We start from the raw sequence: 27,614 nt of genomic DNA, 5'->3' as shown, positions 1-27,614 counted from the left end.
AAATGAGAGGTTGAAATAAAAATGCAAACACAATGAGATGAAAATGCAAACAAAATGAGAGGTTGAAATAACAATGCAAACACAATGAGATAAAAATGCAAACAAAATGAGAGGTTGAAATAAAAATGCAAACACAATGAGAGGTTGAAATAAAAATGTGAACACAATTAGATAAAAATGCAAACAAAATGAAGGGTTGAAATAAAAATGCAAACAATTAGATAAAAATGCAAACAAAATGAGAGGTTGAAATAAAAATGCAAACACAATGAGATAAAAATGCAAACACAATGAGAGGTTGCAATAAAAATACAAACACAATGAGATGAAAATGCAAACAAAATGAGAGGTTGAAATAAAAATGCAAACACAATGAGATAAAAATGCAAACAAAATGAGAGGTTGAAATAAAAATGCAAACACAATTAGCTAGAAATGGAGACAAAATGGGAGAATAAAATGAAAATGTAAACTAAACATAATGTTACGACAAGTGTTTTGGCACTAATCTCACCCCATAGTCACCTACGTCCGCACTCGTAATCACATGGTAGGCGCATGACATAAACGCCCCTTTCGTCACCTGACCACCGCTGCTCGTGTCACAGGTCATACAAACTAACACAGCACTGTACAGTTCCTTGCTGGTATACGTACACGTGTGTACATCTCTTCTGCAAAGTTCTGATTCTTGTCAACCACGGCGAAACGCCTTAAATAATGGATACTTTCATGCTCGCTGTTATTTTTCTATCATCGATTTTCACTAAATTGTCTCTGACTGAATCGACTCCACCAAACATTTTATTCATATTAGCAGACGACTACGGTTGGCATGATGTAGGCTATCACGACTCAATTTTGAAAACGCCAAATTTAGACAAGTTGGCTGCCGAAGGTGTAAAACTAGAAAACTACTACGTACAGCCGATCTGTACACCGACAAGGAGTCAGCTGATGACAGGGCGATATCAGGTAGGTATACCACTACACATGGATGAGAGATTCCCGAATAACTCCATGGTGCATAGCGTACACGTACATGCATGGTGTTCGGGCATGGCGGTTGGAAGGACGCGTATGTTTGTGGCCTTCCTACCTCCGTGATCTCACTAATATACCCATTGAAATTGAGTTGAGACGTCGAGGTGTTGCTTTTACCTCCAAGGTATACACGCATGGATGGCTCGAAACACTGTGAATGACCGTGTAACTTCTAATTCCGTAGGGTACTGGACGATAGCACAATGTCAAGCTGAACAAGCGTTTAGGGGGGAGGGGTCAAATCGATTGCTGGAGTTTCGAACACTTTCACGCCCTCAGTGATATTTACTGCTGAGATGAATAGCCTATCGTTTTTTTCACACAGATGCTTGCAGAATTTCTTTTAAAATTGTGTGGTTCCAATTGCGCTCAATTTTAGAATAGGTGGGTAGGTAGATTTTGTTATTTCATTTTATCATTTTTTTTTTTAATGCAGGAGCGTCTAATTCAGGTTTTCAATAGTTTTCCAAGTGGTCTCTGTGCTATTTATTTCTTCCTATCGGAAATAAATTAAAGCCATTACAGATTGGAAGAACACTTTTATTTTGTCTTTTTAAGTTGACGTCAGTTTCCACATCCACTATATATTTCTCGTGAGTTTTCACAATTTTTGCTATTTTATTAATTTTTTCTCGAATTCGTAAAGAAAAGTTTAGGGTCGGCAGTGAAAATATAGTGGGGTCACTAAGGTAACCGGAATCGAACAAGTATTTGTTTAGGCTAGAGCAGTCACATTTACTTTCGGAAGACAAACGACTCTATCGACCACGGAAAGTTAAGGGCTAACCATTGTATTGTTGTACAAAGAAGGGTGAGTCCCAGTCAGAAGGATGTTTCAAGGCTGTCCTTTCACCACATATATTTACATAATCGTGTAAACTGTAGTATAATATTTTGATTTTGCATGCTGTATTTGACTCTTGTCTTGAAGTACAAGTTGTCTCCTTCCGTTTTTCCGGGTTGAAGCGGTCGTACTCTATGTCGAAACTGCACTGTGCAATGTCTTTCTACCCGTGGGATGAGGTGACATCCATTATGGATAACGATTTTCAGTGTGAAAAACAGCATACTCTTTGAATGACTTTGAAAATTGAATGTATTTTAACATTTTCAGATATGCCTCTAATTATGACTATTTCCAACTTGAATATTTTGATGATCATTTTCCGTTTTATCAACTGACAAGTCATTGCCCATGTTCCCAATTCAAAGAAATGTATATGATTACACGTCTTCCTTGTAGATCCATACAGGCTTACAACACGGGGTCATTAAACCACAGCAACCCAACTGTCTTCCATTAGACGAAGTAACACTGGCTCAGAAATTGAAAGAAGTTGGATATTCAACACACATCGTTGGTAAATGGCATTTAGGATTCTACAAAGAAGCGTGTCTACCAACTCATCGTGGTTTTGATTCCTTCTTTGGTAAGTATACTTCGTATAAATTTCGTCATATTTTGTTTTGTCGGTAAACAGTAACTTTTCTGAGAAAATGTGCAGGTGAAGAAACCTCGAAGTTGTCTAATATGAGAATTATTCCTAATGAGGATGACTTTATTACTTTTTGTAGGGTATTTGGTTGGCGCTGAAGACTACTATACCCACATCAGAGAGGGTGGTTTTGACCTGCGTAGAAACGAGACAGAAGTGGCCCAAAATTACACGGGACAGTACTCGGCCATGATATTTGCAAAAGAAGCACAAGAGATCATAGAAAGACACGATCCCGAGAAGGTAGGACTGATGAAACTGGAAAGCACGAGAGATAATAAATACACACTGTGTAGTGATATTTCATTATGTTGAAAATATTTCAGCGAAGTTGTTTTTCGGGTGTTTATCACTGACATTTTTGAAAGTCACAAAATACAGTACAATTTTGGTTGTACTTTGTAATGATGTAAATGGTCTGTGGCATTACAGCATATATTTAGCCCCCACCCCCACCCATAAAAAGTGTGTTTCCGATAATTTGGCCTCAGCAAATGGGGTAGCTAGGTCGGTGTTTTATTTTTATTTTATCTTTTTGATTGTTTTTATTCTTGAAAACTACTGCTTCGACCATGCCAAAAATAATCACTATGTCACAGAATACCTCTTCTGTGATACTTTGATATGTACAGACATATGTACAGACATCACTGGGGAAAGAAAACAGGAGTGCAAGAATGTCAAGAAGACAATATTTATCTCTGTGTATTAAATGTAAAAAAAATATTTAGGGTCGGGTTATCTGAAGCATACATTTTTTTTCCATTTTTTTTTTTTTTTTTTGGGGGGGGCTTACCTGAAATGATATAAATAAGCATTGTTTTCGATTGGAAAAGCACATAACGGATTTCAAGAACCCGAATTCCATGGGTCTGTACTTTCATTTGGCTTATTCCAAGTCAAAAACAAAGTACATGATATACGTAAAACATTATTTCGTTATTAAATACCCACATACATAACGGTTTTATGCTAATTAGGAATCCCTGACCTTTATTGTGTGGGATATACTACAACTTGTGTTTCTTAATATTTGAATTTTTCTTCAATTTAGCCGTTGTTTTTATACCTACCATTTCAATCCGTACATGCACCATTAGAAGTTCCTGTACAATATAGCGATAAATACAAAGGTCTTATTGAAGATAATAAACGTAGAAAGTATGCTGGCATGGTGACGTGTATGGATGAAGCCATCGGAAACGTTACCGAAACTTTACGAAAATCTCCGATGGTAAAGAATTCAGTGATCGTATTCTCTACTGGTGAGTAATTTATTCCGATTTTGGTGCAACCGTTCAGTCATTTCATACTGGGAGAGACTTTCATGGTCAAGTTTTTGACAAGTAAATTTAGACTTAAAAATACATTCATAATTATAAATAAAATTGAAAAAACAAATTTTTCAAAGACTATGATCAGGAACATGGGATTAAGAGTAAATAAGCAAAACCTCTAGAGAATGGGTTAAAAGAATTCTCAATTGTAGAATAGAATTTAATAATAAATAGACTATATTCTCAATCCTGTGCATATATATCATATGTTGTACGTCAACATAGAGCACATAGCTGAAAAAAAAATGTTATTTTCTAGAAAGGGTATGATCATATATATATATATATATATATATATATATATATATATATATATATATATATATATATATATATATATATAATTGACTGGATGTAGATAAAACCACATAAAAGTGCTCAATACGGGTAGTAGAGCGAATTATATATATATATATATATATATATATATATATATATATATATATATATACTAATTCAGTGTAAGAGGTAAGTCATAAACTGAAGGAAAAGCGCTCAATACTGCGAAGTAGAGCTGTATTTACACAAAATACACAAGTTATGGTACGGAGCCGTTACTCAGAGTTTCACGCTTGAATGCGATCTTCGGACGACTAAATTTTAACGGAAATTCAAGTGATGGAATTCGAACTCGCAGAAGAACTGGTACCCGGATGTGATGCGCGTTGAGGTTTGACATGGTGGAATGAAAGAATGTATTTATATGACAGAACACTTAGTCTAGCTGCTAGACCTCGGGTACGGGTGTTCTTTCCGATACAATACACACGACCGAATATCGCTATCGAGGATGGAATATACAAATTAGGGAATATACAAGTTAGGCCTCACTGCGAACTTCGTTCCCTTATTGTTTTGAAAGAAAGTCCGAACGTCTAGCAGCATGACTGCAGAAACCAAATGACACGGGTTTGTAAGTGTGGTGTACTCAGGGTATTTGCACGAGTGGTGTTCTCTGCGGCCATACTTTTACGAGCGGAGCCAGTAATTAAATGGTCACTGCTAGATTAAATCATGTTTTATATGATCATTATATTAGACAATGGCGGTCAAATACTCCGTGGTGGAAACAATTGGCCATTTCGAGGCTGGAAGGGTTCATTGTGGGAAGGTGGTATGCATGGCGTTGGATTTGTACACAGTCCCCTCCTGGAGAAGAACGTGAAAGGCACTTTGAACAATGAGTTGATCCACGTCAGTGATTGGTTTCCAACTTTGGTCAATTTATCGGGTGGTTCATTGAATGGTACGAAACCATTGGATGGCTACAATCAGTGGCAGACCATAAGGTAAAGTAATCAATCAAGTTAATGTTCTAGTTATGATGTAAAATTTTTGTAGGAGGAAACAAGTGAGCACAGAGAGACCAGGAGCCGTGTTACAAATAAATAAATAAATAAATAAATATACATGGGTAAATGAAATATCACTTTCAACTAATCTATACAATATTGTTGTCTGGTGATCGCACTGTGCGTGAAACTCCGAGTTACAACCAAGAAAGAGTTCCAGAACTATCAAATATATATATATATATATATATATATATATATATATATATATATATATATATATATATATATATATATATATATATATATATATATATATATATATATATATATATAGTTTTGGTAGTACTGGAACTCTTTCTTGGTTGTAACTCGGAGTTTCACGCATAGTGCGATCATCAGACAACTCTGAGGCTTACTCTCTGGGTGTGCTGTATATATAGAGTGTAGACAATAGAAATACCATCACTATTGTCTGTGTCGGTGGGTAGGTGTTGTATGTGTGGAGGTGTTGGTTGTTATTGTGTGAGTTATTGGGTGCGGACAAGTGAGTGTTGGCGGGTTGTTACATGTTGGGCTTTGATGTTCCGTTAGTTAACGGGTTTAGTTTAGGTGATAGATGCTCTATTGAAGTTGGACAAATAAAACTTATTCTCGTGTCGGCATTTGGATATCAACTCAGTTCTTTTGTTTAGTGTGGAGCTTTTGTCTTCTTTAATAATAGTTAGTTTTTCGGTTATTACAGGTTGCATCGTTTTGTTTTATTGGTGTATGCTTGGGCTGTCTTGCTGATGGACCAGGATACGGAAAAAGGCTCATTGTTTCTCTTCAGTTTCCAAATGTGTTTTGATAGTTCTGTGCTGTTTCGTGTTTTTCATGTTTGAATGACTGTTTGTGGTTGGCGTATCTCTGTTTGAAGTTGTTCTCTGTTAGACCGATATATACTTTTGTTTGTTTTCCGTGGACGGTGGCTTGGTATACGATGTTTTCCGTTTGGCATTCGCCGTTCAAAGGGCAAGTGTCTTTCTGTCTGCAATTACAGGGTTTTTGAGTGGGTTTAGTTTCGCTGTTGGAGATGGTGGCGTTATGCGCTTTGATTATGGTAGCCATGTTTGGCATGCAGCTATACTAGAACTGACTTTGACATTGTTTCTGTTGAATATTTTGTGTAACTTAGAGTCTGCTGGGAAATGTTTTGCGATTAGGTTGAGGAATCGTTTGCCTACATTGGTCACTACGTTTTTGCTGTATGGTGGGTTAAACCAGATGGTGTTTCTATTTCTGTGTTTCTTGTTTTTCTGCGTCGGGGTGCTGGTCACGTGATGTTCTCTTTGTGGCCGCTGGTTTTTAGTGCATTTTGGTACAGTGGGGCTGCCTGGTTGAAAATGTGTTCGTCGGGTGATATGTCGGAAATTCTACGGCCGATGGCTGACGATATGTTCTTGATGATGCTGGGTGGGTGGTTAGACTGCGTGTGTATGTACATGGGGTTGTCGTTGGGTTTTCTGTAAGGGTTATATTTACCGTTGTTGAGGTTGAGCGTTATGTCTAGAAAGTTGACCGTTTTCAGATTGGTGAGTATGGTTATTTTTAACCCCATGGCTTTGAAGGTTTTAGTTATGTCTTTTCTGATACTTTCTGATTTACTTCCGGTGATGTTCTTGAAGGCGGCGAGTCCGTCGTCCCTATAGAGACCTATGTTTTGTTTACCATATTTTTTGGCTAATTTGTGTAGCATGAATATTCCGACCAGTTCGCATATTTCGGCCCCGTCGTTGCTTCCCATTGTGACGTCAAATGATCCATTACTATTCTTTTTTACCCATGGTTTGGTTTTATCAAAGAGGAGAGATTTCCGCGCGTGCATGATAATTTGTTTGTCTTCATCTGATATGGTGGTGTATTGGCTGGCAAATTTGAGGGATTCTAATAACAATTTTTCGGTTATGGATGGGTAAAAGTCGCATATGTCGAAGCAGGTATATATATATATATATATATATATATATATATATATATATATATATATATATATATATATATATATATATATATATATATATATATATATATATGTATATATATGTTGAGGGTAGAAGAAAATCAAGTCGGGTTTTTCGTCTCTACAAGCCTGTTTCGTGAGTAATCACTCGTCAGGAGATGTTGAGTTTGAAATGATATTTCATTACCCATGCATATTTATGTGTATGTTTATTTATTCGTTTGTTTGCTTGTTTGTTCTAGCTGTGTTTGTTTGTTTGTTTGTTTGTGTTATGGTTTCTGGGCCCCCTGTGATGTAAGTAGAAACAAAACATAGTGGAACTAGACAACATTTTTAGCACAACTGAACTGAGGTTCAGTAGTGCTATCTGTCTGTCTGTCTGTCTCTGTAAAAACAACTTAAAGTCAAAAACTGCTGAACCGATTGCCATGATATTTGATGGTCCATTACCTTGGGTGTCTAGTTGGGAAATTGTTCAAATGAAAATGATCTTACCACCGGTTTGTGATTTGAGTAAAAAATTGTGAATTTTGGTCAAAAAACTTAAACTCAAAAACTATAGGGCAGATGGGGCTAAAATTTGGGTGAAACATTCTTCAGGATGTTTTTACTGAGAATTGTTAATGATATGATATGATGGTCCCATCAGCGATATGCAAATTAGGGTTAAAAATGTGTCTTTTTGGTCAAAAATCTATAATTCCAAAACCACTGAGTAGATTTGGCTGAAATTTAATGGGAATGCACCTAGGGATGGTATGGACGAAGAAATATTAAACATTCAATGATGCCATGAGTGATATGCAAATTAGGTGTAAAAATGTTCATTTTTGCTCAAAAACTTATATCTCAAACTTGGTGAGATGTTTCTGAAAGTGTTACTCTGCAGATTTTCTTCAAAACATTTTGACAAAGTTGGCCCTAGCAACCATGACCACGCCCATAGCAACAATCAAATGGCAGTATATTTTGGTCAAATAACAACATCTTCTGGTAGGCAAGTGAGTAAACATTCAAAACATATGTGCAAATACCCTAGCCAATAGCAACAGCTAAACGGTGGTGTATTTCATAAAGATAACAGGGATTAATAGACAATTGAATAAACATTCAAAAAATGTATGTAAATTTGCCTATCAACAGCCAAATAATAACGTATATTGGAAAGAAAACAAGAGGAATAGAAAGACAAATGAATAAACATTCCGAAAATGCATGTAAATGTGCCTAGCAACAAGACCACGCCGATAGCAATAGTGAAATGATCACATATATTGCGAAGATAGCAACAAGGATTAATATACAATTGTGTAATCATTTCTAAAAATGTATGTAAATTTGCCTAGCAACAAGACCACGCCCACAGCAACACCCAAATAATTACGTATATTGCAAAGATAACAGGAATTGACAGATAAACATTCAACAAATGTATGCAAATGTGCCTAGCAACAGGACCGCGCCTATAGCAACAGCCAGTGATCACATATATTGTGAAGATAATGAGGATTAATAGAAAAATGAATCAACATTTAAAAATGTATGCAAATATGCCTAGCAACAAGACCACGCCCAAAACAACAGCCAAATGATCACATATTTTGCAAAGATGATATCAGGAATTCATACACAAGTGAACAAAAACATACATAAATGTATGCAAATATATCTAACAACATCGATCAGTTGTGCTACAACGCCATTTTAAATAAGGCTGCTACATAATATAAGCTGCCACTAGATGGCGTAATGGCAGATATTTATATTTCATCTTGCACAAATGTGAATATATATGTCAGTAATGTTACAGGCTTTGTTTGAGATTGTGTGTCTGTATGTTTGTTTCTTTGCTTGTTTTTTTTTTTATTATTTGTTTATTTGTGTATTTGTTTATTTAAAGTGAAGGTACACCATCTCCAAGAAAAGAATTACTTCATAACATCGACCCATTAACTCCATTATCTGTCGATGACTGTGAGTCTGATGAGTGGTGGAATGGAACCCCGTTTAATACATCCATTCGTGCTGCTTTGAGAGTTGGAGATTGGAAATTGATAACTGGAAATCCAGGTGGGTGAAAGGTTACATCATCAACGCAGATATTTCAAAGAATTCTACAAATACTCATTTTGTTAATAGCATTTATTGAAGTTCACAACCATGCTCCGATAACACGATGTATTCAAAGTAACATTATGTCTGTATATTGTAGGAAACGGAAGTTGGATAACGCCTCCAGAATCAGGAAAGGTCCCAATCCATCCCCATGAGAAACCTGGGAAGAGGCTGTGGTTGTTTAATATCAAGAACGATCCGGATGAGAAAAAAGACCTGTCCAAAACTGAAGTTGGGAAAGTCGACGAACTTCTAGTAAAATTAAGAGGCTACCAGAAAATGGCAGTTCCAGCTAGATATCCTCCGTTTGACCCCAAAAGTGACCCTAAACTCCATGGTGGTTCATGGGGTCCCTGGGAATAATACACCAGATTTAAACTGAATGCCTCCCGTATGGGCAAAACCGTAGATTTTTAGGCCTACACACATTGTTGGAATGCAAACCTCTGAACGAGAGCTATTATTATACATGATGTACGTACCACTTAATGGGAAAATTAATGATACAAAACTGTACGAAGTTTGAAGCTTACATAGTTAACATATTGCCTAATTATCAAAAAACATTACTTATGCAAATTAATCATTTAACTTATAAGTTACATCATCGAGTTTTAAATTGCGCATGCAAGTCTTTACCATATATACATGTATTAAATGATCTGAAATTTAAAGTTTGCATAATAAAGATATTGCCCAATTATCGAAATTAGTACTTATGGAAATTACACATAAAACTACATAAACAACTCATCAACATGTATGATTTGTTATAGTTGATGTATGTATAAACAACTTGATTGAATTTGCATATACTATGAAGGGCACCTGGTGGCAATTAGGATCATCCAATCGTGTGTGGCAATAGTGTTTTTTTATACTCGCATAAAAGGGATAAATATTTGACAGTTCTGGAAGCTGAGATCTTCAGAAATTGATCTGTGATCAACCGACAACGTTGCTGTAGTATGGTGTTGGATTCCTGTATGGGGGAGTTCTGAACTCTGCTTGGAAACTCAAAGTTTGCCAGGACTGTGAATACTATTGTGTGGAACTGAACTTCATATTCGTGAACAATTGACAATCTCATCCACGAGTTGTATGTGTGCAGTGCCAACAGTGTCTCTCAATTACACGTCTGTGCTTCAATACAATATTAGAGACTGTGACATTGTGGGGAGATGTATTTGCCTAAACCAGCCATCAGTATTTTTCAAGCATAGTGTACTTTAAGTTTATATATAAGCATAGCTTTACGTATAAGCAATTTCGCTGTACAAGTGTTGTATTATTTTGATTTTATTTAGAGGAAAAGTAGACAAAGTTAAACCTGTGACATCTATGTGTGCGTGAGTTCTTCCTTATTTCTCCAGTAAGTTTTGCCCCCCCCCCCTCACCATCCCATACTTTAGAAAACTCGATTTTCGTGATAACAACTTTACTTTATTGTTGAGATCTAAATGCAACGATTGCCACTTTGTCGTTTCTCTTAAGATTTCCATGCAACTGTACATTTTACGTTACGTTACGTATAATATGTTACGTTACGTTACGTTAGGTAACATACTTGGTGATGTGTGTTACAACATTGACGTTGGCGACGTCCGTGGTTACATTGATGTTTCAATCGTTAACAGTGATCTATCTACAACAGACGTCGAATCCTAACACCTTGTAGGGACTTGCTAAATGTAGAAAAGTGTGACATTCCACTGCTTACATAGTTTTACTGTAAATGCTATTCGTTTTTCAAAGCATTTGAAATGCTGTCATTCCACTTATGCTATAGAGTGGTGACTGTCATGTAGAGGGTGTCATTCAACTAATTGAATGAAGTAAAGGCTGTCACACCACTATTTACTTCTGAAAATGCTGTCACTCGTTTTCTTTCATTCGGGTTGTCATTCATGTTAGGGTCACCCACCTTGTAGCTGTTCGTGCAAGCCCTAGAAACCGATTTTATTGTCGTTTTTTATCGTATTAGAAAATCAACTTTGTGTTGTTATTAGATCGTTACGTCATCAATTGTTAACAGGTGTTAAGACGTGTAAATTGTATTATATGTACAAATAACATCAGGCAGACAGTTAAAGTGGTACACTGTCATCATTCCACTCGGTTTCCCTCGATGACCTTTCTCTAATAAAACATGACCCTCCCCTGTTGAAATATTTATATATCAAAAACAAAACACGATGCCAATGCTGTCGGACATGGAGAAGGGCACTATACTAATCCCAGAATCAGTGGTTCAAAGGACCACCACCGCCACCAGCACCGGCGTTGTTCCCAACTACTACCACCATAGTGACCTTGTGTGCAATTGGCACTGCATTAATTTATGTCTGTGTTTGGATCTCATTGGCTGAGCTAAAGGGAATTTAGGGAAGGTCACTTTTTATCACGATGGAATCGGGAGGGTCATATTTTACGCAACAGCCCGAGTCTGAACCCCCCCCCCCCGTAATTACCGCGAAGGCTCCCTAATGGGGGTGGGGTCAAATTTGTCCACCAGGTGATCTCTGAGTGGTATGGTTCTAAAGTGTCGTATTAATAAGTTTAGATAGGGTATTATAGCTTTAGTACATTATTGTATAGAAAATTGACAATTCTATTTGGGTTCATCAAATAATGTCATAAATATATTGTAAAGAACACTAAAATGATATAGGCTAATGTTATAAGTAAAGGATGTACTTGTATTCTAGAGCAGAAAGCCACTTGTATCGATTGCTCTCCATGTCACCTGGTCATCATGCATGTGTTAGACGTTTTGCGTCAGTAGTATGACATGACGTCACTCCCAGTGTCGACCTTTTGAACTCATTACAAGGACACCAGATTACGACCAACAAACATTGTTGCACCTGTACTCCGATCCTTGTACAGTTTAACGCATTATCTAATAAAATTAAACCAGTAAACATAACCAGAACAGTTGGTTCAAGGTGTTACCAAGCATAAAAATCGTCAAAATTTTAATAATCCAATACAAGCCATCACCTGATCGGAAACATCATAGCAACAATTTTTAATTCCAAGGAATATAAACCATTTCACAACTATCCCTGTGCACGACTGGTGAAATTGGAAATCAGAATGATGTACTGTATAACACATAAATGCATGTATTTATAATTTAATCAACTGAATGAAGAAAGAGTCTGGAACAACAGACTTTTTGGCATTATTGAAACAGAAATGACTCTATGATGTTCTGCCCTGAACGTCTCTTGAAAGGCGCCCTCAATAGTCCTAACTTCGTCACGTTATACGGATCAACAGGTTGTAGAAAATCGAATCGGTTCTTGCATGGAAACCCCTGTCAAAATCCAAACAACCCATATGATATAAAACAACACTCTAAAATAAAGGGAGGGGGAAATGACGTAATGTGTAAGCCTTGTGTTTGATTTTGTACTTGACAATGACTACAGTACTTAGAAGAGTAAACGTTTGCACACTTTCACTTTTATTTTACAGTTGTAAAGAAACCAGAGGCGCACCTTGGAAGCTGTTGTTTTTAAACATTTTGATGTGGGTAGAACAATGACAACCTCGGCCCGAACACTCTGGGTGTGGTATTACTCTTATGGCTTCATAGGATATTACGTATTTACCTTCAGACAAAGACAACAGGCATTACGTCATGCTGTTTCTATGAGTCACACTGCTGCTATGCCAGGGATGTACTCCTGTTATCGAAGTCTGGTTCAAAATGTAAGTCATGTTATCTAGGCCCAGATACCCCTCTTCCACCCAACCCTCAGCAACCCCCCCCACCCCCACCCCCACCCCCCCCCCCCACACACACGGAAACGTTATTTCCAACGATTTCGAAAAATCGATCTCACGGATAAAAAAAATGTTTATATGTCAAAGAGACCATATTGACGAGGATTGGGTATTGTTTTGGATTTTTATTTTATAAAGCAATTTTATCATGGCTTCCTACTTGAAAAATCAATGTGAGACAACATAGACAAAGTCTAAGTGTTTTTGAAACTCAATACATTGCAAAAAGCTAAACAAAATTGTAAAAGGTTTGTTATTGACATGTAGGTACCGTAACAACAATTTTGAACATTTATTAATCTTTTCCAGTTTATTGAGTTACAAACAAGACGTTGATTTCAAGTAGGAAGCCATGATAAAATTGTTTTATAATCTTAAAAATCCAAAATAAATACTCAATTCTAAGCCATATTCTCTTCAGCTAACTGCCGTGGTTTCAAGTACTTTACATCTCTTATATTTTAAGACTTAAACACACACACGTTCTTTTTTGTTTGTTCGGTCCTCATTTTACGAGCTTTTAATAGGGACTAGAGATGAAATACGTTATAATTTTGGATTGGAGTTTGGAAAAATATTTTCATGACTTTATTTATCCACCGACTGTGCGGCATGTTTGGCAGTCGAAACAAGCAATCAGGGTATACGTACCTCATGATTTATGCTGAGAATTTATTTGTATAATTTGTGAGCGAAGCCCAAGGTTGGCTTGGGTAGGTTTTCATTATCAGTACTTACAAATTGACACCGTTTTCTAACAAGTGGCCACCGGAAGTGGCCCTCAATTTCTTTTCTGTACACAGAGAGACTGTGTACTTTATCAATTATGTAGTTGTCTAGTGATGTGATTGATATAGGTGACAATGGTGAGATATGGAAGCAGTTGGATGTGGCAGTGATGGGACGCTAAAATCACCAAAATAATGCAAACTTAAGTTCGAAAGTAAAAGTAAACAGTGACCCTCCTCTGAGTCAATTTTCTAAAACATGGTCTTCCCCTGAGAATCATTTTGTAAAATGTGGCACGGCACCCCCCCCCCCCCCCCCCATTCCCAGCCCTCTCCATGGAAGGCTCCCTTATCGTGGAGGTTCTAAGTGTCGTTATTCATCGGTAACGTATGCTAATGGTTGCCGTGACAATAGTATAAACATTGCGACAACAGAGGGTTCAAAGAGCATTACATGATTAGTGAAACGCGAAGCTGACTCGGGAATCGTGTGTGCGGCTATTATTTGCGTCACCACGCGATCTCCGACCCTCAAATCTTTCATCTTTTCACTGACCTTTCATCACCAGGTGACCTATGCCCTTTTTATTTTTAGAACTTGTTGTGATTTCATCACTCTCATGGCTGATTGGCTTAGATATCGCATATATTCAATTCTTATTGGACAGGTTTCTGTGACGTAGTCAGGTGTGCGCATAAGTGTGAAAACAGTAAAAGGGTGTTTCATTCACGCTACACATCAGGCCAAGGAAAACAGCTGATCGTTATACGAGAAAACGACCGCATATTTTACAGTATTTGAAAACGGAAACAAGATATAACCTCTTCAACGAAAGTAAAGATCATTATTTTCAGATTACGGTAAGTACCGAGTGTCTCAACAAATTTACAGTAAGGGAATGTTGACAAGGTAATGTTACTTGACTTAGCGTTTCAAGTTTATGAGCCGTAACCGTGACACTGCACGTGTGATTCCAATCGGAGGTGTCGAACATTTCTGGTTTTACGTAATGTGGTGTAACTTGAAGATTTCAATTACCGGTAGATGTTCATGCTATTGACTCCAGAGATCCAAGTTGCGTTCTCAAGTATATTCACTACATACAGATACATTATTTTGTCCAATATGTCGGGTACCGTTATATTAATTTTGTGTCGCAATGTACTAGTACTTGATGGGCGTGTCAGCACAGCGAGTTCTGCGTACAACATGGTACGGTGCATGGTTATGTTTCCCGCCGATATACCCGCGTCCAAGCTTTAGCCAACACAAATATTAGGAGGGAATTTTATTGGGACTATACCAACACTTCTGTTATTAGTGTTAACTGTTTCTCATTGGTATAAATATTTTTCTCTCTCTTACAGAAAATGTCTCCAAAACTTCGGATTACATTAGTGTGTCTCCTCGTCGTGACACAGTTGACACTGGCAGTCTCAGCGAATATGTGCGCTGATGAAGACTGGTACTTCGATGTTAACACTCTCCGCTGTAAACTTTGTACCGTGTGTCTTGAAGAACTTGGACAAATGGAAAGCAGTCCGTGTAATGAATTTAGTGATGCAGTCTGTATTCAACCAAGCCAAATTGTCCTTCCAAGTTTCCAGCCAGAAGTAACAACAGACAGTAGCGGAGACCCCGAGGATGGCACTTTGCCACCGTTTGATCCTGAATATGGTGTTGAAATACTTCCAGGGGATCCGGAGGAAAGAGTTGGGGATGAACCAACCGTAAAAGTAGAACCCATAAACGAAGAACAACAACAGATAAAAAAACTCGATAAAGAAGTCAAACACTGGAAGTACACTAGTTATGCCTTATCGGTGACGGTGATCGTCCTCTCTGCAATAATCCTCGCCATGACCGTCTACATATGTCGATCACTCCGACACGTTAAACAAATTATAATTCACCATGCAGACAGCGATGGCAAAATGGTAAAACACGATCTCGAGGCCGGAGTCTTCACAAACTTACAAGCAGGTAAGAATGTTCTTCCTTTTAATTTTACTAACTGACATTTATTTTCTCAACTTTCCACAGAATAGGGGAGGTGGGTAGTTTTCCATAAAATCAACTGTTCGATGATAACGTGTCTTATCATTCATATCTCCTTTTCATTCTTGTCACGGTTCAAACGAAAACATTTGTTAGACAAATACTGACATTTTTCTTTGTCTTTTCCATCCCCCTTTCCTGTCTGTCACTGTCTCTGTCCGTCTGTCGGTTTCATGTCTGTCTATTTGTCTCTTCATTTAGACAGATCGAGAGCTACAACATGACTTTTGACAGCTAAAACAAGTAATCTCGGACTAAACGTAGGTGAACAAACATTCTTTACTTCGAACAGTGTTGACAATTTCATCTATTTTTCCTTACTAGTCTTTTAATTTTGGTGTAAAGTGATCATGTTTCTCGAAGAGAGAAACAAAACACCTTTTTTACCAAACAATGGGTGTTTTTTTTCGCTAGCTGACTTAAAACCGTTCCGACTAAATCAAATTTTGTTTTGCTTAAAGTGGCTTCCTTATTTTCCTTTCATTTTTCTGCTCGACTTCACCCATGTACATGGCTCAGTGCTCTCGACTTCACCCATGTACATGGCTCAGTGCTCAAGCCTCTATGGGACTGAGGCTTAAGGCTACAATACTGTGTTGAAATATAGACTAAAATCAGCTCTTCTGTTGAAGGAGACATTCTTCAATTCGCAATTCAATTCAAGTTTACACACAGAACTACCTTTGTAGGTGTCCTTATCTAAATTCCGCCTACGCTTTCTCTTTTCAAATTGATGAATGTCTAGAAACCATACCTATTCAGTAAGTAGTACAATGGTATATATATAGTGCTATTGCAATGCCACTTTATCAATGGTTGTAGTGTATATGGTCACCAAATTAAAAAAAAATCTGTCTAGTTCTAGCAGGTTGTTTAAGTATAAAATCAGAATAGAACACACAAGTGGTAAACAAAAAATGTGGAAATATCTCTGCCATATAAGCCAGGGAAATTTGCAAACTTATGCTCACATTACTGTATTCAACAAATTGAGATTTACTTAATCCAGAGATTTAGCTGTATAGGATCTAGCTTGACAATGTCATTTCTTGCCAGTATATTAGGCCAGACAGCCAAGTCACTATGTTTAAGTACAGAGACCTGGGTTTGACCATGTTTCTTCCTTGTATGCGGTCTGTACAGCCAGTATGTTGAGCCAGACAGCCAAGTCACTCTAGTAGTAGTCCAGAGACCTAGCTATTTAGTTTGACAATGTTGTATGTCTGTACAGCCTGTATGTTGAGGCAGATAGCCAAGTCACTCTAGTTGTAGTCTAGAGACCTAGCTATTTAGTTTGACGATGTTGCATGTCTGTACTGGCACTATATTGGTCCATATAGTCAAGTCTCTCCGTTAATACATCTTTAGTTTAGCTCATATATGCTAACATGGGGTTTTCAATCATCTCTGACCCCAGTGTTGAGATTTGATATAGGATAGCAATAGACTAATACACCTTTAGTATATCCCTGAGACTTAGCTATTTGTTCCATGGTCTGAGATCTCAGTAAGGCACCAAACTGGTAGTCTGGATACCAAGGTGGTCTCTAACCAAACTGTGAGTGGAGGTGTAAATCTTAAAGATACCGTATAGGAACTAGATAGTACCATACTGGCTTTTCAGAGCCTGTTCGGTAGGATGACATTGTCAACCTGGTTAGCCAATTCTCTGGGCTAAGATTTCCTTAACACACCCTCACCTCACTTTTTTGAAGTCAAAATATAAACATTAAGTCTTCCTTCAGAAATGAAATCAGACCAAACTAAACAAAATTGAGTGGGAAGGTTTTTAGGATGTTTAATTTTAAGAATCAAAATAGATTTAGTATGGATGTGATAGTTTGGTTTATTACACATTCGTTGACTTGATTGACTTTCTGTTTGCATGTCTCACACCTACGCAAATTCCACACAGGTGAGGCCTGAGGTTGAATTGTGGCACATTCTTTAAGGTGAAGATGTACACCTATAATGTCAAGGTAGTCAATTAACATATTTCAAGACAAAGGTGTACCTGTTTATAGGAAAAGAAGTATCCAATGGCCAAAGATTAAATTTTCTCTTTCGTTTGCATAATATAATGTACTGCTAGAAAATATCCCAAGATACTGCTAAATATATGGAGTTGTCACCTTAAAAAAGGCATATCTTCTCAGTCACCACATAGTAAGCGATAGGAGAACATATATGGAGATAGTCACCTTAGATAGATAGAAGGCAATTAGTCTACCAACAATGTTTTTTAAATTAGCTTAATTGCCATCTATGGATTAGAATTAAAGTCTAAGTATGAAATATAGTTGATTGACAGAATGATTCTTGTAATCCTTATTAAGGTAATGCTAATGTGATGACCAGGGTTTGAAACGTAGCCCTTTAATTTAAGGTTGGGAAGCCCCAGTAACAGAAAGGGAAAAATCATGCAAAGCTGTCACATTTTTCTACGCAATTTAAAATAGTTATGTTTTAAGACACCAGTAAAACTACTGAGGAATTCGGGGTTGTTTTACCTCCCTAATCAACCTTGGTATTAAACTGCTTCATCATGTTAACTATATTTCATCAGTATATTGATCTAAACTGTTTTTAGAATAAACCTGTTGCCAGTGCCACGATGCATCATGCACCATGATGTATTATGTACGTACAAGGGGTTTGTACACCCTATTCAGGGGGACAGATGTTACCTGACCATACTCTGGATTCACAAGTAGAATTATCTGTCATTGATGGCGGTCAGTCTTCGGTATAAAATTATTCACAATTAAAGAGATCAAGTTACCTTTCCATCATTCCATGATGGAAAAGTTACTTCAAATATAATAAAGACACAACAGTCCTAAACATATTAAGATAACATGTAGACTGTAAATTGTAAAACACGTCATGTTGTTCAGACCTGTCACTGTATCAGGCGGATAGCATGGTACGAATGTCGGTATCTTGCTGATAACATAATGCACCTTGGAACCACAAAATGAACTATGGCCGTTCCATTCCATTCTTGAACACTGGGCTAATTTTCATATCTAAACATCATGTTTTGAAATTTGATCATGATACAGCAAAAACTTATGACCCCCACAACCATTTTTGTTTAACATTCTTTTAAAATTATTTCACCTGTGTTGACATTTCCTGTAACAACTTCCTTTACATTGAGATGTTAGTGAACCATGTTGTATAACTAGTATCCTGCATCCAAGGGTTGCCATAGTTCACACCTTTTTTAGCCAGGGTGTATATTTTGACATCAGTAAGGATATCCTTGGGGTATTCAAATCTCTGTGTTCCACCACAACAGCTTTCCTGTGACCTATATTGTAGTTCAAGTGAATCCCTGATGTGAATTTCCTACCATCATAAAGACAGTGATCTTGCCCTGCCAGTGGCTATGTTTTGGGTTTCCTATCAACACAAAGACACACACTGTGACCTTCCTGTGTACCCTCCCAACACTGTTTTTATGCATACAAAGATTCAAAGATTCATTCCATTCAGAAATATGAATCACCTTTTATAATAAATGATATGATTCATATACAGCTAGAATTCGAAGTTTGTATACATGTGTGCATAGTTAGTCTAGTCCCTATATGGAATTGTTACAATTTGCACCGCCACTCACATGGTTTAGAGATCACAACGTTCGCATCCAGACTCGTCCTTAATTAATAGCGTCTAACTCACTGAGTTGTAACATTGTGAAAAACAGTTTCTCTTTATGACAGAATATTATTCAAATTATATCAATTTTGAGAAATGATTGGATAATAGATACCGTCATGGTAGAATGTCATTCAAAATTGTGTTTTAACATTCAAATTTCCATTATGAGAAAATAAATGTACCTATGCCTGAATCCACTGTCTTGCATGAAGTTCCCACTAAGACTTGATGGTTTCCAGAGTATTCAGTGTGAAATTATAGAAATAATATCCATTATGGGACGATCGCATAATGTCACACATTACAAGTGAACTTTGTTCATTTAGGGGGAGGGGGTCTGGCATCACTGATTGTTGAACTTCATTTTCTCACTTCTAACCAAATTTCAATAGAAAAGTTTCACCCTACAATGATAACATTTCTTGTATTTACTACTGAGATGTTGATAAGGTTATAAAAAATTGACTTCTAATGCGAGATATGGTGCTGGGTTTCTGGTAGTATTTTAATGTTTACAATCATGTTTTTACATTACATCAGTCGTAAGTGGTGTGACCGCTACAGTTTTCATCAATAGTTTTCATTATTTACATATATATAAACATTTGATGTCACACTTTAGAATGTTCTGAGGGGGAAGACGGAGGGGAGAGATTGATCATTAGTGATGACTAAATGAAAAATAAATGACAGCATGAGAAGGAAAGTAATGATAATAAAAAGGAAGGGATTTTGCCATTAGTGTCTCTTAAATATCTATACAGGAATGATGAACTGGAGTCCTTTTGTTATCCTATTACAGTCAATGTTCTGGTAATGAAGGGGTAAATTCCAAGGGAACAATTCTCAAGGATGTGTCAAACAATAGAGGTGTTTATTACTTTGAACTCCTGACAAGACATTAAAATTAATCAGACAGATGACCATTTGGGTTTAAATAGGAAGCTAACCGGGTAAGACTAATACGAGTGATGGCTCGGAAGTCACTCGGATGTTGGCGTATTTTATAAAATTGTTGACCCGTATAGTTTCATATGACCACGGATGACATTTGTACAATGAGTGATTTAGTGTATTGAATTCGTTGATTATACCCCAGCGACACTCCTGTTGTTGTTGTTGTCAGTGTATCAGGTCAGTGTTTGTCAATGCTTGGGGTCAACAACTCCAAGCTGTATTGGTATGCAAATACCTGGTGTGAACTTAAATACCATATATGGAAAGGAAGTGGGTTGATTGATATGCAAATTGGGGTTGATGCCCCTTTAACACACACACAAAGGTCACAAATGTTATGTTGTGCGTCAAACCTACACAATTTTCAAACAATTGAAGTGTTTGACATATTTGGTAATATTTACATTTATTGAAAATAATTTACAATGTACGTCTGTAGGGTTTCCAGTTCTAGGGAAATATACGTTGGTTTTTCCATTTTCCTGTGAAAATATTTGTAAATTTAGATACCTTTATTTCACCACTTAATAATTCAAGTGTTTCCATATATTTAGGAATATTTACATTTATTTGAAAATTATTTATGTCTGTGGTGCTTCCATGTAACTGCGAATTTCATTTTTTGTGTGAAAATATTTGTAAAAGTTTATCATGTAAAATACTGGTATTATTGTTTGCTGTGTTCTGAGTCATCAAGACAAGCTGTGTGTTTGTATCACTATTAACAGCAATACTACGTTTTGCTTGATATGTTTTGTGTGATTAAAACTGAATAGCGGTATTGTTTGGAATAGAGGCATGCTGTATCCGCCTGCAAATGAAAAAAAAAATCCATTTTGGCACCATATAAAAGAATTTCAAGAACATATGCATGACTTCATTTTAGGAAATTAACTGAATAACAATTGTAGCAGTGTATGGAAATTTGAACAATTAATGATTTTTATAAAAACTAGTATTATCAAACACATTTCAAATAAAATTTACTAAGAATTTTTCCTAATTTTCTCCAATTACTAACCCATTTCTAATATTAGGTAAGACTGAATTAAATTTAATGAGTTTTATTTACAATGTTGCTGTGACAAATACCTGTATATGAAGTGCTTTAAATGTCTGTTTATGTGAGTACAGATGTATATACCAGTACTTTCACTGGAAAACATCTTAGAGTATACACTAAAAGGCACTTAAAATATTAAACTGAGAGTCATCAGTGTGCCCTCTAAGGCAATTTGATGTGCCAGTGACGCATTTAGTGACGCACCAAAATTTGGTGTTCTCCTATTGCTTACTCTGTGGTGACTCAGAAGATATGCCTTTTTCTTAAACATTTTGACCCACAGCAACAAATTTTGGTTATAATTAGAGGGCCGTCACTAGAAATTGTGTGCGTCAGTGCCATGTCAAATTGGCGTAGAGGGCAACACTGGTCATCACTGTTAGCACTCACTTATTTCAAATACATTTGAAGCTTGTACAAGTAGTATGACTAATGGAGTGTATCTTACATAATGACAGTTGAATAATCTCTGTTATTGCTCAATCCTTAGTGGAGTGATAGACAAGTAATCGACCTATAAAACCATTACTGTATTTTTTTCATTTCTTCATGTCAAAGCTTCACCTATTATAAATATAATTGGGAAAAAAATGTATACAACCAATGACAGGCTAGCATGAACTAGTGAAATTTTGTTGGAAACAGGGAAAGTAACCAATTGAATTGGATTTAATAACACTAGGCACAGCATGTTGGAACTAGAGCTGTGTATTATTTTGCATCATTTGATAAGATTTCTGAGGCCTTTTCACATTCACAATGAATTTCAAGTTCCGCTAGCATTTTATGTACATGTAAAGAGGAAAACTGTTGCTATTAAACAATAAGATGTACCTCTAACACCCAGTGCAAAGTATTGCTAAACTCAATTCATTTGTTTACTTTCCTTGTGTTTGTAACAAGTTCTGCTTGCTCATGCTAGCCTATCTCTGATCATAGAAGAATTCTGCCAAATGAAAAATATGATGACGCCAGAAGTTCGGCTTCCTCTCTGAAATGTCACAGATAATCATTTATTTTTTTAGTTATTTAGTTATTTATTTGATTTTCCAGATCAAACTTGTTCAGGAGTAGCTCATGGTAATGGTTTGCAATCAAAGTATTTAAATTCTTCAAATGCTTGTTTTTAATGACAAGACATTGCAATTTGTTTATTGAAATTTAACGTGATAATCATCAAATCATTACAATTCGATTTTCATTATATCTTGCAGAAAAGAGAAACCATCGCCTCTTTTCACGTGACCGCCTTTCAACAGCTGATTTCTTACAATCGTTGAGCATACAAGACAAGAAACACGGCTCCCAGGAGGGACTTTTTGATCAAGTTATCCACCCTCCACCAAACATGTACCGTGTTGATAGCAATGAAGACGTATTCTACGAAAGTAACACTACCAAACAAACATCAGACTCTGATACAGTTGCTACCTCGGTACCCTGCAACGACGCCACCACTGCCAAAGGCAACATTGTAACAAATGAAGACAACTATACTAGAAATGATGCTAGATTGCAGGACCCTACAGTTTGCACCAAAGCAACAGTGCCTGACTTCATTCCAAGTGTCAGCCAGGGACATTCTGTGCAACAAAGTGATCACAAACACACTGTTGTTAATTTTGTAGAAAGTAGGGGCATTTCAGTCTCAACAATGAAAAGTTTTGATATATAGAAACTTAAGTTAATTTTCTGCCATTAACATTTTAATTTATTGTCATCAACATTTTATTTTACAATTTAAAAATATGCATTTTCAAGGATTAAACCAGAAGATTTTTGTCTTTGGAGTCAGGATTCTTCAGTACATGCTTATAAAATTTACAATTTTAAATGACAGGAATGGTGGAAACGTCATTGTTGTTAATTTTTTAGTGAAATACTAAAATTTGTCAAGTCACTTATCCCATTCAGTGTGATATCTTTTGATTTCAGTGTGTTGTTGTCACTGTGACCTGATCAATTCCCACAATGCTTTGCAAAAGCAGCACAAAAATAGTATCCGATAGGCTAACATAATTATTCATTAGCCAATCAATGGCGAGTTTGAATTTAAATTTGACTCAGTTGAGATTGAAAATTTTCCCGCCAAAAACATATGAAAATAATATCTGATATTTGTTTTGAGATTTTGCACTTTTATGGCATTTTAGAGTGAATGCATACAACTGCAGATGCTAATCCGAAACAGCTGTTGATAACATTTGTGTAAATTTTAACAGTAAAAACTCAAAACATTCTCATTTCTGGAAACAAAAGGGGTAGACAAAAAGAGAACAAAGTCATGAAAGTCTTTGCAGAAATTTGTCTGGTTTTTTTTCAAAAACATTTGTACTATATTTTGGTATGGCTTTTGAGTACAATACAGAAACAATGGATGTAAGTTCCAAAGTCTTTGTGAAATACAGGAGATTATCATAGCATGAAATTATGAATAAGATCTTAGTCAGTTTAGAAATGTAATTATTGCCATAATTATCATATCTATTTCGATCAAATTTTTATTTTGTTTGAACGCTAACTTTAAACTAAGGGGCACAATTATAGTCAAGTGAGTGTCACCATGACAACGATGGATATATCCAACTCAGTAGTGTTCCTTTGATGAAGGAATATAGTATTACACTTTTAATATGTTTCATTTAGAATGGAATGTTAGACATTTTCTGTTTTTATTTGAGGTTTCAAATATTTTCACTCGGTTTTTGTATACATTTTTGAATGTAGGCGAAATAACTTCAAGAAGCACAATCCATCCTTTTTATTAATATTTGCAAAGTTTATAATATTTTCTTTGTACAATAGTTTCAACTTTAACACGAGAGGCATTTAAGCAGATGTTATTGTAATTTTACTAAAGAATAATAACTGTGCAATCTTGATATTAATTGCCTTCATAGTCAAAATTGAGGAAATGCAGACCATAAAAACAAACTGTGTTGTGAAGGCCGCCACTGATGCCGCACTTCTTTCAAGTGTCACTTTTCCAAATATCATCCTGCTGATTCAATTCACATAATTTATTGAAAAAAAAAAGATATTGATAATTTGTCAATATCAGAACAACCTAATAGACTGAAATACATTAGTTATTAGATTTTACAGCATGATTTTTTAATTTGTATAATTGTCTAATTTTTAATGTCAAAGTAAGAATGAAGTTTTCATTACATAGTCACTTTGTGTTATTTTTATCACTCGTAGTGACATTTTAACAAAAGGTGATATTCAAGATTTAAATGTAGCATTAATCTTCTAAGAAGAAAATATGCCAGCAATATGAGTTGTTGTGGTTTGTGCCCAGATCTGTCAACAAAACTAATAATATAAAAAATACAAATACAAAATACGTGCCATACCTTTCCACAATGCCAAACAAATGGGGAAGTTAGTTATTGTTCAACTTTATTGTCATTTAAATGCTGTATATATTTATTTGCCAAATACTTAATATTTACATTTTTTAAACATTTAGTCATTGACAGGTACAAAGAGTGTGTAAATAGTAAGGTAGGGATGTTTTGATGTTTTGTCAGCGTTACAAGCAAAGCTTGTTTTGCAATAAAATCTTCAAAAGTGATTTTGACAAATGTATGTTTCATTTTGTATGTGTACAATACAGCACAGCCTTGTGAAACTAGCATTAGTGCTTTGTGCTTTGTGTGGTAGGAGTCAGAGTGCGTGCGTTGTCTTGACACAGACATCCGTTGTAGTGACATAGAACAACCAGAGTATATATTCCATATTTTTTGTTCAACTTGGTTTGTGCAAGGTATAATGGCATATATAGAAAGATAGTATGTTATTTCAATAGTACACAGGCCCATATATATATATATATATTTACAGTGGTTGGCTTATAATCTGTACATTGCTGGTTGTAGAGTCTTCATGGTTGAATGGTTAGAGTGGTTGGCTTGTAATCTGTACATTGCTGGTTGTGGAGTCTTCATGGTTGAATGGTTAGAGTGGTTGGCTCGTAATCTGTACATTGCTGGTTGTAGAGTCTTCATGGTTGAATGGTTAGAGTGGTTGGCTTGTAATCTGTACATTGCTGGTTGTGGAGTCTTCATGGTTGAATGGTTAGAGTGGTTGGCTTTTAATCTGTACAATGCTGGTTGTGGTGTCATGAGTGTTGGGTGGTTAGAGTGGTTGGCTTGTAATCTGTACATTGCTGGTTGTAGAGTCATATAATGGTTGAATAGTTAGAGTGGCTGGCTTGTAATATCTTCGATGCTGGTTGTAAAGTCATAGTGGTTGAATGGTTAGAGGGACTGACTTGTAATCTGTACATTGCTGGTTGGGGAGTCTTGATGGCTGAATGGTTAGAGTAGCTGACTCGGAATTTGCACGTTGTCATTTCACGATAGAGGAATGTACATAGTCTGTAAGGTACGACTTTTGTCCCACAATATCAATATGGAAGCCTGGTAGGCGTATCTTAACAGTCTAGCTAACTTTCGACCGCAGGGGAGCGGGCTTCATTGACAGGTCAATCTTTCAGAACCCGTCGTCCTGTTTGTTGTGATCTGTAACTTTCCCAGTTTGTATACAAATCACTTCCTAACAAACTGTATTATTATGTTATTGTCTTTTGAAATTAATTAGTACCCTATACAATTAATAAAGTTTCTCCTATTCGTATTAGTATTCACATTCGTACAGAAATAAACTTGGTCTATGGTACGTCATAATGATAGTAGTTTTTTAAGTAGTTTTATCATCGGACTGAAAATCTGCAAAGGATAAAGTGACATTCTCACCCATATTACAACTGAAAAATTAACCTAATGAAATCCACGAAAACCATTGTGGTCCGCGTATACTTTACACTGACCAGAAACTCTCATTTACACCAACACAGTCAATTCTGTTACCAGATTGGGATCAATTTAACGTTATGAGGAATTAACTGAGTTCATGCACCGTCAACGTTTGTTAAGCCAAGGTTACTTCTCAGAAGTAAGGCTCAGATCTCAGACTAGTTTTTAGCAGTTTCCATTAATTTCACTCAAAGCCCAATTCCAAAACTTGTTCATCTTTTGTCTAGATCCACCCCAGCCCAATTTCTAGTTCTTGCTTAGCGTTTATTATGCATGCTCTATTCTCATTTTACATATCTCAGTTCCTATTAGTTTATTTATTTTCTATTTATTTATATTTGAATGTGCTGTACATACACTAGTTTTAAGAGCATGGCAAAACAATCAAATAAATAGAGTTAAAGACAACAACATGCAAACTGGTTACAATAATGACAAAATGTTAAAAATGACAACTTAGTAAGAGACACATGGTAATACATCAATACACTTTACAATATTATTTAATCATGGGTTTTTTTGGTTCACTTTTAAAACGTTCAACATCAGTGATCTCCTTTAGTTCTCATTTAGTGTATTATATGATCAAAGTACAAAAAGATTTTGACTACAGTCGTTACGCAAATTGCAACATGAATTGTTGGTACGTGTAAAAAAAAATCCTGGATATACAAAGTTGCTTTATTACCATTCAAAGCCTTAAAAACTAGCAAGATTATTTTAAAATCAAATCTTGCCTTGACAGGCAGCCAGTGAAGCTCAATAAGAGATTGTGTTATTCCATCATACTTTCTCAAGTGCGCATTATTTTGTACTCGCTGCAAGTTGTCAAACAAATACTGTGGCATTCCATGCAATATGGAGTTTGCATAATCAAGATGAGAACTGACTAGAGAATGGACCAATGTTTCACAAGCTTTCTGATTCAAATATTTACGAATACGACGAAGATATCGATTGTATAAGTTATGATTGACTCTCTTACAGATTTGGTTAACATGAGAAACCATCGATAAATTTGAATCTAACCAGCCTCCCAGATTGTGGACATGTTAACTATTTTGATTTGATTATCTCCGACATTAATATGCTCACTTGTTATTTTACCTAATTATTGTTTTGTCTCTATGAGCAATTAACACAATTAAAATACTACGATGATTACATGATTACAAAATGAATAATTAAAATCTAAACATATGCCAAAAGATTAAAATATTCTAGTAAGTTTGTC

General features: G+C 36.1%; 2 protein-coding genes across 2 annotated transcripts; both read left to right on the top strand.

Annotated features, from left to right (window-relative positions):
• The first annotated feature begins 672 nt into the window (after nt 1-672).
• On the top strand, nt 673-10,559 carry LOC144448004 (arylsulfatase B-like). Its single transcript, XM_078138147.1, has 7 exons — nt 673-975; nt 2,288-2,474; nt 2,620-2,783; nt 3,595-3,805; nt 4,917-5,166; nt 9,072-9,241; nt 9,384-10,559. Exons 1-7 carry the CDS (start codon nt 721-723, stop codon nt 9,647-9,649), a joined length of 1,503 nt encoding a protein of 500 aa, XP_077994273.1. The 5' UTR covers nt 673-720; the 3' UTR covers nt 9,650-10,559.
• Nucleotides 10,560-14,530: 3,971 nt separating this feature from the next.
• Nucleotides 14,531-25,150, top strand: LOC144448392 (uncharacterized). The gene is made up of 3 exons (XM_078138619.1): nt 14,531-14,670; nt 15,178-15,793; nt 22,772-25,150. Exons 2-3 carry the CDS (start codon nt 15,181-15,183, stop codon nt 23,230-23,232), a joined length of 1,074 nt encoding a protein of 357 aa, XP_077994745.1. The 5' UTR covers nt 14,531-14,670; nt 15,178-15,180; the 3' UTR covers nt 23,233-25,150.
• The last annotated feature ends 2,464 nt before the right edge of the window (nt 25,151-27,614 follow it).

Source organism: Glandiceps talaboti, chromosome 17, assembly GCF_964340395.1.
Source record: "Glandiceps talaboti chromosome 17, keGlaTala1.1, whole genome shotgun sequence".
Lineage (NCBI taxonomy): Eukaryota > Metazoa > Hemichordata > Enteropneusta > Spengelidae > Glandiceps > Glandiceps talaboti.
The sequence above is the reverse complement of the archived record's forward strand: the minus strand, read 5'-3'. Positions and strand labels throughout refer to the sequence as shown.

Bases quoted from the DNA above. Each gene is read 5' to 3' on its own strand.
- LOC144448004 (XM_078138147.1), top strand. From the start codon at position 721: ATGGATACTTTCATGCTCGCTGTTATTTTTCTATCATCGATTTTCACT. The intron at 2,475-2,619 runs GTAAGTATACTT...TACTTTTTGTAG, and splicing joins TGGTTTTGATTCCTTCTTTG to GGTATTTGGTTGGCGCTGAA. The intron at 2,784-3,594 runs GTAGGACTGATG...TCTTCAATTTAG, and splicing joins AAAGACACGATCCCGAGAAG to CCGTTGTTTTTATACCTACC.
- LOC144448392 (XM_078138619.1), top strand. From the start codon at position 15,181: ATGTCTCCAAAACTTCGGATTACATTAGTGTGTCTCCTCGTCGTGACA. The intron at 15,794-22,771 runs GTAAGAATGTTC...TATATCTTGCAG, and splicing joins CTTCACAAACTTACAAGCAG to AAAAGAGAAACCATCGCCTC.